At 43.8% G+C, this 20002-nt stretch overlaps 1 protein-coding gene across 1 annotated transcript in view; it reads left to right on the top strand.

Moving 5' to 3' along the window:
• si:dkey-40c11.2 (drebrin-like protein) overlaps window positions 1-9134 on the top strand; it is a 29989-nt gene extending 20855 nt beyond the window's left edge. The window contains exons 5-16 of the mRNA XM_044026679.1: window positions 2577-2720; window positions 3093-3170; window positions 3533-3684; window positions 3798-3852; window positions 4532-4606; window positions 4769-4880; window positions 5155-5667; window positions 6222-6677; window positions 7309-7410; window positions 7515-7651; window positions 7814-7865; window positions 7983-9134. Coding sequence (XP_043882614.1) covers window positions 2577-2720; window positions 3093-3170; window positions 3533-3684; window positions 3798-3852; window positions 4532-4606; window positions 4769-4880; window positions 5155-5667; window positions 6222-6677; window positions 7309-7410; window positions 7515-7651; window positions 7814-7865; window positions 7983-8119 — 2013 coding nt within the window. The 3' untranslated portion in view covers window positions 8120-9134. The remainder of the gene's footprint in view (window positions 1-2576; window positions 2721-3092; window positions 3171-3532; window positions 3685-3797; window positions 3853-4531; window positions 4607-4768; window positions 4881-5154; window positions 5668-6221; window positions 6678-7308; window positions 7411-7514; window positions 7652-7813; window positions 7866-7982) is intronic.
• The last annotated feature ends 10868 nt before the right edge of the window (window positions 9135-20002 follow it).

The following is a 20002-nucleotide window of genomic DNA, read 5'->3' as shown; positions in this document are numbered from 1 at the left end:
GTATCCACACACATGTCCCTACTGCCTCTCACGGACTGTGAACAACTCCAGAGAGAGAGAGTGAGAGAGAGACTAGCACTTCACTTCCAGAGCAGAGAGACAGTTTGTGCAGAATTGAGCCCAATTATAGGAGGAAGTAAGTCTCGACCTGTCACATCACCCTGAGCTCCTTTTCCTCCCCGACTTTATGATCTCATTTCCCACAGCGACTTTTCGTGTCAAGTTCATCAATGCCACGAATCCTGAAAAGGATTGTGCGCTCACCTTGCCTGGCCACTTTTTGGAGATTTTCCCGCATTTACAGAGAGTACGTAGTCTGTTTCTTTTGTTTTGGTTTTACTCTCAGGGACGCACAGCAATACAGAGAGCATGAATGTAAAGAACTCGGCCTCGGTTTGACACGTTTGAAGTCACTGCAGTGCTGGTAAAGCTACAGTGTAGGAACATGAAGTAAGGATGGTACAGTATGTAGAGTGCAATAAAACGACAATAATTGTTATGTACATTTCCAATATTGTGATGATTTTTATTGTGAATGCAGAATATTTTGCGTGAGTGCCACAAGGGGGAGCTGGAGTCTTTTCAGTCATGTGTCATGTGTTTATAATTCATTTAAATTCTGTAGTTTTTAACTTTAAATAGATTTCACGTCATGTCATTTTGTTTCTTTGAGTAATAGATTCATTCTGCACCACCCAATCCGATCCAATCCAACAACAGCTGAAACAAAGGGCTGTCCATCAGAGATGAATAAAACAAATACAATCTAAAAAACGTGACCTAATAGACCTAAGAACGAACCATGAAATGTACAATAAAACAATAAAATACTGTAGAAAGTATAAAATAAATATAGAAATATTGTGAACGATATACTGTTCCATATGAGAACAGGCACTTTTATTTTGAAAAGTTGCGGTATCATAATGATAAAGCGTATTATTATTATTATAAGCTCGTTTTGCCCACCCCTAGTGAATGGTTAAAAAAAGTCCAGACTTGATGTTTGGTGGCCCCAGGGTCACTGGACTTTGAGACCCCCCGCTTTAACGTATGTATTTAAGTAACATGTGTTTGGTGATGTAAGCTGTAACTTTATTTGTTCATGTGCTCATCTGTATTCAAGTGAAAATAGATCACAGAAGGAGCTGCGGTCCTCATTTTCTTTAGGAAATAATATGAAACAGATTCTGTTCATGGTCAGGGTCAGGATGGCAGGTCATTTTCATATCGTCAGGCCTGGTGACAGACTGAGATGAAGGGTACTGTAAGTTGAAAAGGTGCTTTCACTGACCATGACGGTTTATGTACCTTTACTGAAAGAAGCTATATGTTAGAAACTGTATTGTATTGTCGTTACCGACAGGATTTGCCCTGTAACTCCTCGTTACTGTAACTCCTACACCGTTTGTGATATCCAGAAAACCAAGGATAAAGTGGTAGAAGATAGATGGATGGATACCAGAAAGCACTACAGACACTACAGCCATATACTTGTCATTATGGTAGAACCTCAGGACTTCCGCAGAACGACCGTCCAATCACAGACAAGATTCACCAGCGCGCCGCACGTTTGGGACGTCAGGATCCCGGAAGCTTTCACAGCAAACGCCTGAGCCAGTCGCAAAAGCGCGAGCTAGTTCCACAATTAGCACAACTCATTTGCATGCATACTCCCTCCCACCGGCCCCTCCTCCTGTTCTGGGGCCTCGTACAGTAGATCTGTCTTTTTGTTGACGTGGGATTAGTTCCTCAAACAAACTCAAGTCTCTGTAAGAAATCTTACATATAGAGACTTTGCAGAGGCGAACAGGTGTCAGCGCTGCGGAGAACTTGCTGTGTTGTTGTGTCTGTTTCTTTGTCGGTGCTGCATATGCAGTTGGCAGTAATCGCAGCAGTGATATGGATATTTATCTGTACCGACCTGTTGAATGCTCAGCTCGGCGTCAGCGTCAGTCTTGTCACTCAGATGAAGCCGTGGTTTCCTGTTGGAGGCCGAGAGACCTGGCCCTCCTTCAACAAGCCTCCACTTACTCTCCAGGGAAATGAGTGTGAGGCTGTGGCCACACACTGAGGCCTGTGTACAATATATGCAGCCATGTTTGATGTCTATCTGTCCCGGAAAGCTGCAGCGGAGCACAGTGTTTTGGTCTATAATTGCTGACAATGCTTCTTTTTTCTCCCCTGAGCTTGACTTCCACTTGTTGAGCAACAGTTGCGTATAACTTTTCTTTTTCCACACAGTTACTGACACCCTGTTTTTCACAGTTTCTCCATCTCAACCACAATATTTTTACCATCTTCCCCTGTGCTATCTATATGCATCCAAAACCAATGCATTCCAGTGCTCACACTAAAACCAGGGGGTGTTTTTGTTCTCCCAGTTGCACAACTGTTTGCCTCCGACTTTGCATCACCTCAAGTCAGACATAGTAGAGACATGGATTTTTTTTAGCCTTTGTGTGTGTGTGCGTGTGTTGTGTGTTTAAGAGGCTGAAGCGGAGCGTACAGTATGAGGGGCTGGATTAACTTCTAACGTCTCTCTTTGTCTGCTTGTCGCCGCCTACGTGTTTCAGGAAGCACACGTGTTCATGAGTGCCGAGAAGGTGGAGGACGTCACGGAGGAGAAGATACGAGCGGAGCTCGGCAAAGCTCACGGCCAAGACTCTTCGCAGTGGGCGAGGAGGAGCTCCAGGTCCAGCGACAAGGAGGAGAAAGTGGTGAGGCTCGTCCCCCGCGATACAGCCGTCGTCCACGAGATGGCGGCAGAGACTTATAATATACTTTGAAGTGAAACTGTGGACACCAGTGGAGGCTCAGTGCAGTGTCCTCATGGTTCCACTTTAGCTTCCAGGATGTTACATGTGAAGATAATAACACTGCTTTATGAAAAACATCCATGCTGTTCTACAGTTTTTACAGATTCATATTTATTAGATTGTACTGTTTTTCAGGTTGTTTTTCTTCATGTTTCTTTAATCCGTCTTAATCGTAATTTTTTTTGTTCAAATTCTCGGTCATAAAACCCATTCTGCTTTTTTCTCTGATCCATTTTGTCTCTGTGTTCTTTATTTCTTTGTCTTTTCCCACAGGGAACAAACTACAGAAAAACCAACGCTGCAATGGAAATGAGACTAATAAACAGAGACAACTTCTGGGCACGTGCAGAGGTATGTTGCAGTTGCCTTTAATCTATTTTTCCACATTTGAGTGACTAAAATGTGCTACAGCCGAATGATTGCATTTACAGTTGGAAAAAAGAAAGAAAGATATATTTTCATGACCTCCACGGAGGAGATTTTGTTTTGACATCTTTCTTTTTTAACAGCTTTACTCAAAAATTAAAGGATGGATTTTGATAAAAAAAAAAGTCCAGGCATGTAGGTTATGGACCAAGAAAGTAGTATTCCAATTTGGTTGGTGATCTGGAAGTGGATAACCACTTCAGTGCACTGACGCTGTGGAAAACTGAGCTAGTTTTAAACTGTACAAAATAGTGATAGTTACTTTTGTGTGTGTGTGTGTGTGTCAGCGTGAAGAGGAAGCGAGGAAGGAAGAGGACAGGAAACGAGCGGCAGAAGAACGGCGGCGCCTCGAAAAAGAACGAGTGATGAGGGAACGAAAGGACGAGGAGGAGCGAGACCGAAAGATGAACGAGAAGCTGCAGATGATCGAGGAGCAGAGGTTGGAACGGTGCCCCCTGCTGGCCACCTCCTCTCTACAGATGTACCACAGATGTGATCGGAACGGGGGGAACAAGTGATTGATGCTATTTGATTTGCTTTTCTGTCTCGTAGAAGGAAACAGGCGGAGCAGGAAGAGGAGATGCGCAGGAAGGAGAAAACAAAATGGGTGCGTGAAACGAACCTTTGCACATGAAGTGAACTCTCTGGTTGGAAGTCTTTCGCCCCCATGAAAGAACCAAATTGACTCTCTTATTTAATTTTCGTGATGAAATTAAAGCTCTTTAAATTCTTTGATCAGTGTGACGTGTGCGGATCAAACAAGTAACAGTGGACTGATTTAAACGTACCCACTGCTAACATTTCACTATGTAAAACATACAGTAAATGCAATATACCCTTAATATTAACTCTTATCTTTTTTTTTTATAAATCTCAACAAATAAACCCTTCACTGAATCTCCATCCCACACACACACACACTGTTTTACTCTGCGTATATGTTGCCAGAAATAGGAATTCATCTTTAGAGTTTGTTACAGTTTGACAAACAGTTACAGTGTGTGTACAAACGCTTTGAAGTGTGCAGCTCTAAAGAGGATCAAATACAATAAAGAGATAGTACTGCAGATTAGAGCTGCCTTTGGAGGCGAGCTGTGAGGATAATCATATGGTTATACATGTCTTACACATGTAAAGGTCATTATACTTATTCTATGACGTGAAATAAGGGATTTCTGTATCATTTTAACGTCTAAATGTAAAACTCTCCGGTGGCATTGTTCAGATTCCGAACAGTAAAATGTACGCGAGTGAAAAGCAGCGCCGCTGTGTCTCTGTTCTCGTAGGAGCTGCTGCAGAGGGAGCACGAGGACGACATGAGGGCCCGCCTGAGAAGGAGCGAGTCCATAGAGAAAGCAGCAGTGAGTGAAACTTCTTTACACCACTGTAGATTAAATGCTTGGTATAAAAGCTCCATCACCTGATGTGCAAAAGCCTTCAGAATACCACATTTCATCTCTAGTCTGTTTAATGATTTCACTGCGCCGCTCACATGTACGGACTGTGCACTCTCTGACCTGTAGGAGGCAGCAGCGTTAGTGTCCCAGCGCTCCATGAATCCCAGGGAATTCTTCAGACAACTCTCATCATCGTCATCATCTCAAAGTCCCACCAGCCCTGGCTCCTCCCGCTCTGGTAGGCGGTCGTCACGTTTCATCTCCGTTCCCCTTTTTTTAAAAGGAACCACACGCCGCGACTTCCGTGGCAAGGGAGTGGCCACTGTCGTGGGTGGAGCCACCATACCATACTGTACTGTACTATTTTACTCTGGTACCCCAAGGGAAGGGTACCTAAGAATTACCCGTACCTTTTACTGTACCAAATCAACTCGATGGGAACTCAAGCATCAGTGTAGCGTATGTGGATGTTACCGTACGTATTCTTACTCTGTGTGGTTTTTCCTCTCCAGGCAAACCGCTCCGACGATACCAGCGCAGCCTGACGGACACAGCGTTCATCTTCTCTAAGGCAGAAGAGAGAGCGCCACTCTCCCCTCGCAGTCCTCCGCTGGTCTCGCCCTTCTCCCGAATGCCCCCCTCACCCATCTACCACACCACGTCCCCCCCCAGAAGCCCCGACTTCCGCCCCGTCACCTCCCCTCAGAGGCCCACAGCCCCCGTGTCCCCGCCGACATCACCTCTCCGCCCTGCTGCTGCTGCTGCTGCTGCTTCGCTTTCATCCCTGACCAGTGAGCCCAGGGCTCCGTCACCTACAGAACCGTCCGCACCCCCGGCCTCGCCCAGCCTCTTGGCTTCCTTGTCCCCCGCTTTAGTCGAGGACATCCAGCCACACCTAGAGGTCCTGCCCGCCTCGCCCCCAAATACCCCGACTCAGCCAGAGCAACAGACTTTTGACTTTGAGCCTGGTTTAACTCCGCAGGCTCCGACTGCGCCGCTTCCCGACAGACCGCAGCCAAACACAGGTAGCGTAGCGCGCGACGAGAAGTATTACACTGGAGTCACTTAACACTCTATTATATATATATATATATATATATATTTTTTTTTTACCTCTTTTTGAACAAATCTGCTGAAAAGATGTTTTGTTCTAAAATAGCGACGTGAACATTCAGGGGGTGAGTCAGTGTGAAGAGGAGTAAATGACTCTGCGTTTGTTTACCAAAGACATTAATCATATGACATAAAATAATGGGGGATAATTTTGTTTTATTACAGGCTAAAATGACTTTTAACGCTTCTGCCAACAGACTCCTTCAAGTAGCGCAGACTGTCTGAAGCGGCCAAGACATGTGAATCAGAGGCTCATTATACAGAAATGACAGAGTTCAGAATGTTTTTACAGTCCAGTCACAATTAAATATTCCTAAAGCAACCACATACACGCACAGTCAGGCCAAGCGTCACTGAAATATGCACCGAAGACAGTTTGTTCTTTCTGCACAAACTTTCACAGGCACCTTCTCAACATGTGTGCTTATCAAATGTTTTTATAATGATATCATTTTCCATTGAACAGACCTCGACACAGCCTCTCATGTGCACACTGAGCTGGTCTCAGACACTGGCTTCAAAGTACAGGCCGCGCTGGTGGAGGAGGATGAAGAAGAAGAAGAAGAAGAAGAAGAAGTGGATGTGGAAGAGGAAGCCAAAACACAACCTGAGCCGTGTGTTCGTGTCGCCACAGAACTGGTCCGGACCGAGGCTGAAGAGCAAGAGGAGGAAGGAGAGGAGAAGCAACATGTAGAGAAGGACGAGGAGGAGGAAGAAGAAGAAGAAGAGGAGGCTTCAAAACAAGAAGAAGTTGAGACTGCGCCACAGGAGGAGCTGGTGCAGGATCAAGATGAGGCAACGGCAGATAGAGATGAGGATGAGCAGTCAGAAGAAGACAGTCAGGTGCCCACTGAGCCTGTTGGGCTTTCAGAGAAAGAAGAAGAAGAAGAAGGAGAAGAAGAAGAAGAGTCAGGAGTTACAGGTAACTGTATGTTCAGTGTTATTATCCGGAGTTGCCTCAGTTTGTCAGGTCTAGATTCAGCAACGGTACGCGTGCCCAAAAAGTGAGGTCAGCTGAAATATCTAAACACACTGGATGACCACACAGGATGGTTTTTTTTCCAAGATGATGATGAGGCCAAGCTTCATCAGGCTCAAAATATTGCGAAAGAGTGGCGAGTCATCGTTTTTCACTCAGTCCAGACCGTAACCCCGTTGAGATTCTTCAGAACTCAACACAGCACTCCCAACTCCACCATAAACACGAGATCATGACTGTAGACCTCCCGTTAACTGGCGTTCTCAATCAAGGGTCTGACAGAGTAGATGCTGACCCCTACTCTGGTCAGCAGGTCCGTCATATGAAAAAAAGTACCATCTTTCTTTGAGATAATGCAACTGTTCAGTAGAGGCGGGCGATGATATGAGCTTCAAATGATATCACAATATTCTGTCAGTTGTGTCACAATCTGTGGTGATATTTCTCAGAATTTTTAAAATAAAGAAAAAACATGTTTTGATATGGAATGATAAATAGTTCACAAGTCGCCCCCTGGTGGCAAACTGCTGTTTTCGTCCTACTAAGGCCGCGTTGATTTCTTATACTCCTCCAGATGCCGAGCCAGCTTTTCAACAAGTGGAACGCGAGAGCGTCGTTCTGTCGGCCAATGGGATCGCAAACGGCGAGGACGCGCAGGAGGAGCAGAACGGCATAGGTCTGACAACAATTCCATTATCACATTAACGTCACGCTGTGCGTTAAATTATTATTTTATTCTTTGTTATGTTTTGATTGTCTTTCACGCCGCTCTCCCTTCAGAACGCTCCCTGAGTCCGTCTGACACGGAGCTGAGCTCACCCGAGCTGGCGGTGTGCTACGAGGTTCGCGGCACGCCAGAGAAGGACGAGGTCACGAAGGACAAGGAACAGGACATCTCGGAAAACGGACAAGAGGAGGTACTTTGGTACAATTTGCAATTGTTGTAAATAAAAACATACAGTATGTCACGTTCATATTGAAAGCGGCTTCACGAACAGATTCTGCCTCGCGGATTTTAACATAAACAAAAATGTACAATTCATGATTACAGCCTCTCTTTAAACCCACCCCCCACTCAGGTTTTAATGGAGCAACAAATGTGCGTCCGCGCTCTCTATGACTACCAAGCAGGTAAGTAGCCGTTTTTAAGGGAAAATTGCCACGCATGTGCACATAAAGCGGCTCCACTTAGCGGTAATTGCACTGTGATTAGCGGGTCTTCACCGTGTTATCTCGTGGTTCCCACAGAGGACGAGTCTGAGATCTCCTTTGAACCCGGTGACATCATCCGGGACGTGGAGACGGTGGATAAGGCCTGGTGGAGGGGGTGGGACAAAGATGGCCGCCAAGGCTTGTTCCCCGCCAATTACGTGGAAACCATATAGAAACACACACACACACACACACACGCGTACACACTCAGGGACACCATCTCCCCTCACGTCCACGCATGGTTTTACTTCAATCCTCCCACTTAAACCTTGTACTCTCTATTATGTAGAAAGCATAAAGGAAAATGTGACTGTGTTTTGATGAGGAAATCACAATATTCTCACAAGTATGCAGAAATTACCCAGCCTCATTTTCCTGGATAAAAAAGCAGAGGCAATTTTTTTCTTTTCTTTTTTTCTTTTTCTTTTTTTCCCTGGACCAAAATAACTTATTTCCTTTTGAGATACAGAAGGAATGTTGGTGGGAGAGATCACATCCCGATGACAAATGATCACAAACTTGCTTTTCTTGTGAGAAAAACAAACAGATTCCTTTGTTTTTTGTTGTCGTTGGTGTATATTCCTCTTTTTGCTCCACACATATAATAATAACAATAATAATAATAATAATAATAATAATAATAAGCATTCCACTCTTCACACCATTCGCTCTGTGTGTGTAACAAGAAATAATTTACTGCTCTTGACTGGTATACTCTGTAATCACGATTCATGTATCAGACATCATGTTATAATCATTCTTCCTGCGTTTCCTGAGTTGTTGTATGTGGATTTGTTCCTGCGTCTCTAATTAGAGCAGCAGCAGCAGCAGCAGCAGCAGCAGCAGCAGCAGCATAAGGACACCGTGTTGACGCCTGTGTTTCAGTGTCAGACCTACGATGGGCTTCATTTTGTTCATAATGTCCGTCTTTACATTGTGTGATTGTCTCATCGTAAGAGGCTGTGTTGCTACACGGTGAACATGAAACACTAATCCTCTGTAACATTTGAATCATATGCACTGTATATAAGAATGTATAAAAACAAGATCATAGATCTTCTATGTTCTGTCTTTTTCCGAACCTTTTTGGCTTTTTACGTGTGTGTATGCTCGATCGATGGATTTGTACGTTCTTCTTTGTATTTACCCCAGACTTACAAAAAATATATAGCTTTTACCAACTCTAAACGTTGAAATGGTTGTTTTTTTAATTCAACACACGCATGCACATCTGTCATCTTGTCTCATGGAAGACGACCGACTCGCCTTGACATAAATAATATTAATTCATATTATATTTATTGAACAGGTTTTCAAAATAACGACAGGAAGGAGAAAAATATACATACATACACATGTATGTATATATATAAGCACTTTAAAAAACAACAACAGCTGAAACAAAGTAATCTATGTTAGAGATAAATAAATAAAAATTGGTCCAGAAAATGTAGGAAAATGTTAAAAAAAAAAACTTTTAATGATTAATTGTTATATGGAGCTAAGAAAGGGAGAAAATATTCACATTTTCGGAGCTGGAAACGATCAGAAATCTTGTTTTAATAATGAAAAAAGCTCCAGTTGACGATTAACAACCCATTAATCGAGTAATTGTTTATGTGAACGCTTTGGAATGACCTGGATTTCTGCATCAGTTGGTCATAAAATGTCACCTGAGCCACAACAAATGATCTTCTGAAACTAACGATGATATGTGTTTGTGTTTTTAATGAACACACAATGTAAACGTGCACAGTGCAGGGTGGGAATAACTGAAGTTTGATACACTGGATTTCAATAATCTTGCAGTGTATTGATCCAGACATACTGTCTATAGTGGTGGAAGTGAACTGTAGTGCTTTATTTTAACCTATAGGGGGAGACATTGGCTTTTCCCATTTGCTAATGAAGCCCTTACACAGACAGAGAGAGAGAGAGAGAGAGAGAGATCTCACTGAAATGAACTGATTCCTCAGGACAAAAGGCAAAATATTTTGACAGGCAGAGAAGAAGCTCATTGTCGCACACATTTCAAAAGCGGGGAATCCAGACATTTCCAAAAGCTAAAAATTGCTAATGCTGCTACACCTCAAACAGGATTTTCCCCTCGGAGAGTAATGATTGATTGAAAATGACATTAATATGTCTTAACCGCACACACCTTTAATATTTATGGGGGTGAGGTTATGCTCTTGTTGTGCCAGTTCAGTAAGCGTATTTGGCAGCTGTGCCTCTGTTCTGAAATAGAGAGGTAATGTCTGACATTGGCCTCATCCTGCTTGAACTGATGCCTGCTGACAGACTGACTAATTCTATCCAGCAGACTCTTCTGTCAAGGTTGTCCCAGCAGACTAATCATCAGTGATATGTGTGAAAAGGTGATGAGCCTCTTATGAAATACTAATTGGGACGGGAGAAGGAGAGGGCGTGAAAGCCTCACGCGAGAAAAGATAGAGAGGTTTAAAATAAAATAAAAAGTTTTAAAGACCCAGTAAAAATGGCAACTTAAATAAAAAAAAAGTATCACGAACGTAATGATGGTTGTACACACTTAGAAAGTGGAGTGGATCAATACACCGCAAGAACTTGACTATTCGACTAGTAAATGAATCGTCACCTATTTTGATTCAAATCTACTGAAATGTGAATATTTTCTGGTTTCTTTGCGCCATATGTCAAAGAAATCTTTTGATTTTTATTCCACTTCAGTGAAAACTGCCGCTGGAACAAAAGTGATCACATTTCTGATCACAGTTGTGCGAGTGAGAACGACAAATGGCCACAGAACGAGAGAGAGAGAGATGACATCTGTGCGCAGGGGAATGTAAAAGCAAATTGGTATGGACACTTGCGTCCCCCCCATCCTCCGTCTCGTGTTTCCACATCCCCATTCCCATGGTCGTCCCCCACAACTCAAGAGATGTGTTGTCTCTTCAGATTAAAAAGAGTGATGGGGAGACGCGGCGCTAATGTGCCACTCAGCTTCCCCCTCCCTTTTTGTCTCGAGGCTTGTTCCTTGTGCCCGTGACCCTCGTCAGTAACAAGAAACCCTCCGACTGTGGGCGCTGAACTAACAGAGAACTCCCCTCCTCTCCTGACTTTCCTTTTTATCTCTTATTTAACCGGCAGAGCCTATGTGACCGCTTGAGCCCTGACAAGTGAGGGATGGCCGAGGTGAAGTGGCAGTGGGGAAGTGCCACTCATTGTCGTATTATCAGCACAAAGGCCAGCGACAGACACCTAATCTGACCTAATCTGACCTGGTTTGTGGCTTATTGGCCTGGCCTCTTACTCTCAGAGCAGATCCATGGCAACATGTGGGACATTCGGAGGGGGGGGAATATATTAAATTCACATGTACCCGGTTTCTGACGCAGCCTCCTTCTCCGTGCAACTCATTGACCCCCTGCCTTGCCCGTCACTGTCTTAACTAATAGTTTGCTGCAACTTTTTTGGGTGATTAATTACGTGTTTGGTCGACGTGTCAGTTTTCACGCGAGACAAAAAGTCTTACCGCAGCAGTCTCATGGCTTTATTTTCAGCCTGCCTGCTACAACTGCAGGCACCTGCACGCCGCCGCAGTGAATGAGACTTTTCCTTCTTGGAGACATGAAGGACAGTGTCTCTAACCGTGTCTCTCCTCCAGGCAAAAAGAGATGCTTTGGCTGGAGTTTCCCCCCCCCCCCGCTCCAGAGTCTGCCGCGTAACCTACAGCACCCACAGTGCTCTGCTTCCGTAAAGGTTGGGAAGGCCGAGCTGGAGAAATCTAATGTTGTTCTTAAAATACTTTCTCCTGCTTTCCTGCTCCCTTGCCGAAACAGAGATCAGCGTTTGTAAGCACCTGTAGTACAGGGGAACACTTGCTGCGAAAATGGGTCTCATTTTCTTTCTTTTTTGCTCTTTGTTCCACGAGGGCAACAGATACCACAGGATCGAACATTACCCCTCTGGCAACAGAAGCTCCAGTGCGAGTCTTACTGTAGTATCGCCTCAAAATCAGAATCCAACACTGATGCTCTAAAGGCAAAGAATTCCTCTTACGCGTCGGCAACATAAATCAGCTTTAGCTCCGTGATAATTCCGTCTGGTGTAAGTCTTGATTAAACCTTTGCTTTTTAGACGTCTCTCTTGTTCCCGATACTGTCATTTTCTGTTTCCTCTTTTAAAGATTATCTTCAAAAAAAAAACCAAAAAAAAAAAAACGTTGGGAGTAGATAACGCCGCGGAAGCTTGTGACGACTCCAGCCAAGATTTCACAGTCGCAGCACAGAAACCGGCCCATCAACTTCTGAAGGCCTCTTTGGCAAAGCTCCCTTTTCCCCCTACGTTGCCATCAAATAACTATTTCCCTCGGCCAGTTCCTACACAGCGCTAACAATGAACAGAGGATTAGAACATCTCTCTTTCTCGGAGAAAAATGTGTATGAAATAAAAGGGTTTTTTAACCAGTCACTGGTGAAGACTGCTTGGCAGCGTTTGGGATTTTTCCCAGACATTGATTTTCAAGAGCGTTTTTTTTTTTTTTTCCTTTTTAAATGATTTTTACAATTCCTGCACTTGCAATCAGGCAGCATGTGGTATTGTGATCCAATCACAAGATATTGTTTTCCTCCCCTCCAATTCCACACAACGGCTATAAGTCCATTGTGAAGGAATGTTCAAAGAGGTCGGGAAACCGCAGGAGGTCCAAGGGCAGTCGTGGATGAATGCAACAACAGGCCCCATGCAAACGCGCCATTCCTCTGATTCTGAGGATGTGAGTCAAATGTGTATCAAGCTCTCTGTGTGTAGCAATATATGTACACATCTAATCAAGTGACATTATTACATTTAAAAAACAAAAAAAATAAAATATTATGTCAAAGGCCAAGGAAAGTGGCCCCAAAAAGAGGGTTAAATCTTAAGATTCTTGCTTGTGGCTTCTACGTTTTCACATTTTCTTTATTTAAAAGCAACACTTAAAATAGAGAAGCATTCTGAGAGTAAATGAAGACCTTAAACCAAGTAATAAAACTACTAAAAGCATAAATGCAGGTGGAAACCTCGGAGGTCAATAATGGGGTGAGCTGTCTCTTACCCTAAAGACTGTAGGGGTGAAAATCCCTGTCGCCTTGTGACTCACACACACACACACACACACACACACACACACACACGCTGCCTGTGGCACCACAATCACTGCCAGATGCTGTGACTTTCCTCAGACAATTCATTTCACAAGTATCTCTGAAGGAGCGACGCTACCGGTGCCATTTCAGGGGAGAAAGATGTTTATGTGTGTGTGTGTGTGTGTGGAGGATGTGCCACTGGCAGCGCATGTTAAGGACACATATACGATCAGATAGAGTTGAGACTAATTCACAGCCTGGCCTGAGGACACGGAGCAGGAGGATAATGTGAGACATCTTTTCTCACACCATTTAGGCTAAGCCCATGGGGACATGTTGTTTATTCCTTGGCTGAACCGCATGATTTTAGGTTTTAGCAGTTTTGGAAACACACGGGGGAAAAGACATCGTGGCATCATTTTATGTCGCCGAAAATAACACACTTACACGAGCGGCAGCAGAGGCACAGGTATAATGTTTTGGTTTTTTTTTTATTTAAGCACGCAGATATTGCAGGAATGTACACCAATGTGGAAGAACTCGGTGGTGGTGGCTGCTGTTTCGGTGATTGTGATGTTAAACATGCAGATTTATAGTGGATGAGACATCCAGAGCCAGCCCTTGGCAGCCCAGGCATGGTGCCCGCCCCAGGGGAGGGAGATGATGGAGAGCAAACAGCTAATAATTAATACCATGATTACACAGGCTGCAACAACACAGGGAGACAGAACCTTCGCACACCCGGGCAGGGGACCTGACCAAGACTGATAGCACAGGAGCACACACACACACACACGGGCAATACCACAACATCTAACATTACTGTTCACACAAAGATCTAAGTGAATCTCCTGCAATAGTCTATTCTATTCTATTCTATTCTGCTGTGTCACTGGTTGGCTTCTGTGAGACATTTAAAAGTAAATAAACTCAGCTTGCTGACCAACCACTAAACCCTACCTGCTACACGCAGAGCTGATGCTATATTTCAAAAGCTAAAAAGACCGTTAAAAAAAATGTGTTTAGGCTGTAACAATACTGCCCAGACCCCCCCTGTGTGGGTGTGAGTGTGTGTGTGTGTGTGAGGACAAAACCTCCCTTCCTATACGGCCATTACCTAAGCCACACAGTAGGATAACAACATTAAAACGTCACGCTCGCCCCTCATTACCAGCTGGGCCGCAGCTCTTTTGATTTGTACGTGCGTGCACGAGGCCTGCGATGGCTTCCATATGGGCAGTCTTTCCTTTTTTTTTTTTTTTTTTAATTTAATTTACCCAGCGTCACGTTACTCCAAGATGAGGTGATCCCAATTTCTCCGAAACCTCAAGTATTTTTCTAAATGTGCTTGACATGTCCAGGATTTCCTACCATTTGAGGAGATGCAGGGGCGGCGCGTGTGTGTGTGTGTGTGTTTTCACTTCAGTGTGGCTTGCCTCGCTCCCCTTGTACTGTATATGTGTATATGTGTGTCCAGAACGTTTGTGTGCAGTAATGTATATGTGTAAATGTGTATGTATATGTTAATGTGTGTATAAAATGGGATGCCAACCGTGGAGGGATGCAGGCCCACATCCCTTCTTTGGCCACCACCACCTCCCCTCCTCCTCCTCCTCCTCCTCCTCCTCCTCCTCCTCCTCCCTCTCTGTGCCACATTGACTCTGTTTCCATTACCACAGTGGAAGGAACAATAAAGGGCTGATGTGTGGATGTGTGGTCTACTAACACAGCAGAGGCCTGGACAGCCCGGGACAGTTTGGTGTGTGTGTGTGGGCATAGTGAATGCTGTACCTGACGACAGCTTGTCAGATACAGTAGAGTAGAGGATTACTACAGTAATCATATATATATATACATATATATATATATATATATGTATTTTTTTGTCCAAGTCTAATTTTAACACCTCTGCCTGTTCAGCTCAGACAATAACCCAGCTCAAGTTTTGAGTATTGACCCATCTGCTGTATAATTATACTTTGATATTCAATTTTCCCCATTAAAATGGCTGTCTTCGGGAGATTTTCCATACTTGAAGTGAGGGTCTAAGGACTGCAACGTATATAGAATTTGCACAGTAGAAATATTTATTTTTTTTTTGTAGTTTTTTGAACTTGTATTAGCAGGGTCCAAGGATAATCGTAACATTCACACATATTAACACATTTTGAATATTTACTGTGGAAATGACAAGAAAAACACAAATTTATTCCACTGATTTTATCAGTTGAGCTCAGACAATAACTCAGCTCAAGTTTTGAATATTTGACCCATCTGGTGTATAGTTATGCTTTGATATATGATTACATTTTCCCCATTAAAATGGCTGTTTTTGGGAAGTGAAGGTCTAAGGACAACACAAATTGAAAATATTTACTGTGTAAATTACAAGAAAAACTAATTTATTCCACCCATTTTATCAGTTTAAGAGATTAGAAACAAACCCTCGCTTGCATTTGCCCCAGAATGCATCAGAAATGTGTGTTTATTGTAAATTTATAATCTTTAATTTGTGTCTAAAAGAGGTTGCTACTGAGTCATCAATAAATAAAACTGCCGGCGAAAAAAAGAGAAGACTTCCTCTCTTAGTGCCCTGCCTACCTGTGCTGTTTATCACAGGTCTATCATGGTTAAGTGTTTTCTTAGCATGAACTTGGCAACCAGCAGTCGTCAGGCAGTTTGGAGGGCGGAGCCTCGGCGAGAGAGCAGACAGCATGGGTAGTAAGATGGACTGTTTGCATCTGTTGTATTGCAGCCTGCAACTGCAAGCTTTTTCACACTCCTGCAACACCTGGGTGTGAATATAGGATTTCAGCAAACAAGCTTTAGAGCCAAAATATACAAAAATAAAACAAAAGAAACAAAGAAAAAATCAATTTTATACTTAAAATTGGCTGTGGTATCACTGGAAAAGGAGGTTATTGTACAGAAACCGGCGCCTCGCCTCTTTGTTTCATTGTTTGAGGAGATGATGACACATTTGATCCTGTCCCGTAGCATCACATGTCAACATCCTTATGCTCCGTCACTCTGACAGCTCATAGCCCGTGAGGCAAAGGATCATGGGTGCTGTGTCAGACGCAGCAGGGAGGATGGAGAGAGAGGGAGAGAGAGAGAGCGAGGCAAGCGAAATGCATGATGTGTGTATGTCAGTGTGTGTGTGTGTGTCAGTCTGAAGGGATGGATGCATGCCAAAGGCGAGAGCAACACCATGTCAGAGTGTTAGCAGACGATGCCCGTTTCAGATACACTAATTCAAACAGTCAGCTTAGCCATGAAACCATTCCCTCCACTCACTTCCTCCCTGCTCCATGTGTGTGACAGCAGGATATATAAGCAACAGTCATACCTCAGTCTAAAGGCGTAATCTTTTTTACATTGTGGCAGTGAAATACTGAACTTCACTGTTTTGTTTTTTTTTTAGAAAGAGTCAAATCCCTGATTTGGATTAGGTCTTGATTTCTGAGCCAGGATTCAGTTCATACTTCATGTTCAATCTTAGCTGAGAACATCTATATTTACAGTATCTTGTCGTCCAAAATTGTCATGACACATATATACAGCTTTTCATTTAGTTATTTAGTGTATTCTGTGCAGAGTTGCTGCAACTCACGATTATTTTCATAATCGATTCATCTGTCCATAAAACGACGATGTTCTCCAATGTCTTGTTTTGTCCACAAACCAAAATGACTCCGTTTTAACGATTTTCTTGTTATGTGGAGCAAAGAAACTGAATTATTTTTTTTTAATAATTAAAAACAATAATCAGAATTGAACGATTCATTTATTGATTAATGGAGTAACTTCAAGGGTTTGATCATAAAAGGAAAGAAAGCATCTCCAGTGTATTGTTTGTCATTAATTCAGTAAAGTAAGAAATTCATCGCATTCAAAAACTAAGTCAAACTTACGTATTTTTCATTCATTAATATAAGGAGACAGATTTTCCATAGAATATGTTTTATTTAAAGAGCATTAAACTTAAAAATCGACACTAACATACAGTTAAAGAGAAATAAACGCAGGCCTTTAAGTTTTTGTAAGTGTCTTCCTTTGACAGTGGTGCGTCTCACTCACGGTCCTCTGCAGATATGGAGATTTTCAGAGAATCAAACGAAGCACGGCTAAACACGCGCACGCTAGAGCGAACGAGACAAACGCCATTGCCATGGTAGCGATGATGTCATTAAATAAATAAAAGACTGGACCGATCATCATGTAATTGCCCATTAAAGCCGGGAACACTGCGCAATTATGAGATCTGTCCAACAAAGACCATTCTGTAGTTTGAACCGGAGAGCAATCGTATTACATACAGACCTAGTATGGAAATTATGATGGCCTGATTCAGTGCAAAGATATGAATAGGCCTTTAATCGTTGTGGCTTTGCCTGAATGATCCCTTTTGAACCAGCAGTTGGTCAGAGCATTGCCTTAAAATCGCTTTAGCCGTCTGCCACTGTCAGACAAAAACAAGAGTACCACCTACGTCTCAGTGTTTGGGGTCAATGCGTTTCACAGGTGTGCGCGTCTTGGAAGTCATCGGTAATGGGCAGCGGCAACAGGGGCCCCCCGTGTGCCACCTGGAGGATCGCAGTACGCGTGCCAGCCACCACCACCCATTACTCCTCCACCATTCTCTCTGAGATACTCTCTCTCACACACAGTAGTCACAGAAGGATGTTCCTTGGAAGCAGAAATGGTGAAAACTGGCTCTGCGAGTGGAAGTATAAATAGTCGGCAGCACACACAGCTCAACATGTTCTGTTTTGATGTAATTATGGTGCAGGAAGAGCCTGGTTTAGCAGGGAGCGCTCTCGGGCGACCATTGTAGGGTCTTTAGTGAAGGATTTGGTAAGAAAAAAAAAACATGCGCTCGCACCTGGCTGAGCATGGAGGGATGTGGAGAGGAGAGTAAAAGCAGCAAAGTAAACGCAATACAGAAGAAATGGGAGAAAGTGCGACACACGTGGAGTGAGAGAAGGTGAGAGACAGAGAAGGCACACACACACACACACACTCACTCTCACTGGGAACACCTGGACTTGATGAGGGCCAGATGTTCTGGCCAGTTAGACCTGCTGTAAAGTGGAAAACAAAAACGATTGCGGGCTAACACAAGCTGTGGCAAGAAGCAGATACTTAATCTATAATCTCGTTTAAATGGATCATTTAGGCCCCCCCCCCACATCACTTGGCGTCACTTGCCAACATGTTGGATTGATTTGATTTGCGCAAATCTCCCGAGAACAATTGGCTTGTTAACAGAAGTTGAGGAGACGGACATGTTGTTGGCAGACCGTAACCTTTTTTTTTTTTTCAGATGATAAAATAGGGGGATTACATGAGGTAATGCTTCACTGTGCTGGGGACGAAGGGAAGAAGCGAAATGTGATGTGCAAAACATTGTGCACGTATCCATGGTGACAGAATGCAATATCGTTTTTATCTGACCTACAGTCCCCTCCCGTCCAACCGATATGGTCATAGTTTATGAAACCAGACTGAGACAGGATTAGAAGCAGAAGTCTGTGTGGCGAACACAAGGGGGAGCACTTATTCTTCCCCTGTGTTTCCCAGGCTGCACGGCCCTGACATCACTTCAGAGCAAAGCAGTCTTTTCTAATCCATTGTTCCTTCTTATAAATCATGAAGTCCTGAGTCCATGTACTGTATGTGAAAATCCACCTATCAGTCGAATCAACCTGATCCCGCCCACTCTCACACATTGTAATAATAACAATAATAATAATAATAATGACGATAATAAAAAAACTCCCTGCCAAACTTTTCTTTACACACTGGGCTCTCACCTTAATACTGAAAAGAATGGTACAGTCCAAAAAACAGGCAGAGTGCAAATACTGACATGAAAGCTGGAACCTTTAGAGGCAAACGCACGGCGTAAGAGTGTCGTAATTCCTAAACACAGTGGATTTCACCGTGCTCCCTGTTAACACTTGTTCAGGCCCGTGGCACTGAGTGATTTGAATTCTTACTCTGGTGAGTTTTTCCCTCCTCTATGAATTAATTAGTCTTTGCCAAAGCGGGGCCACATTTGTCATTCGAATTTATGCTAATGAGAGCCGAGGTCTCGCAGACGAGCTGATAGGCCGGAGCAGCTGCTCTGTCCTTGCGGGGCCTAACTGTCTCCCCCCCTCGTTTCCACTGCTCCATCTCTCTGTCTACTCCTCTGTCTGGTTCCTCATCCCATTTCTCTCTTTCAGGTTTTTGTCTCCTTGTCTACGACCCCCCCCTCCACACCTCCACCTCTCCCTCTCTCCCTCTCTCTCTCTCTCCTCCTTATCTCTCCTCCTGTGGCCTTATCATCCCACCTCCTCCTTGTCTCCAACCTCCCGCTGGTCCTGGGCTCCATGACCTGTCAGTGGAGAGGAGGCTGCCTGTGTCCCAGGCTGATAAGGCAGCTAATTATCCAACACTTCACACACTATGGGAAGCGGATCGGCATCGAGACAGCCACACACATACAGAACTATATGAACTGCAGGGGAAAACATTGTCAGACATACTGTATATGCACACACACACACACACACACACCAGTGGGCTATGACACAGTCAAAGTAGATAGATAGATAGATAGATAGATAGATAGATAGATAGATAGATAGATAGATAGATATTCTGCCTTTGCAACTGAAAGCTGGTTAAGTAGTCAGTATTTTGACGGCAATTTTGGGAGACCGAGCACTCCGGGCTCAGCCGCCCAGACTCCCAATTTGATGGAGTAGAAATAAGCACTTTGGTGATCTTTCCACAGCGTTCAAATGCATCGTCGGCGGAGAGAGGGAGAGGTCCACATTCTGTAATGCTCTATTTTCGAAAAAGTTTGTTTCAAGAAGCGTTTGAGGCGGCGCGCGAAGTCCGAGGACTGTCCACCCCAGACAATATCGCGATCATGAAATTTCCCTTTCCGTCCTCTGA

This window comes from Solea senegalensis, linkage group LG5, assembly GCF_019176455.1.
Source record: "Solea senegalensis isolate Sse05_10M linkage group LG5, IFAPA_SoseM_1, whole genome shotgun sequence".
In the NCBI taxonomy this organism is placed as follows: domain Eukaryota; kingdom Metazoa; phylum Chordata; class Actinopteri; order Pleuronectiformes; family Soleidae; genus Solea; species Solea senegalensis.
The sequence above is the reverse complement of the archived record's forward strand: the minus strand, read 5'-3'. Positions and strand labels throughout refer to the sequence as shown.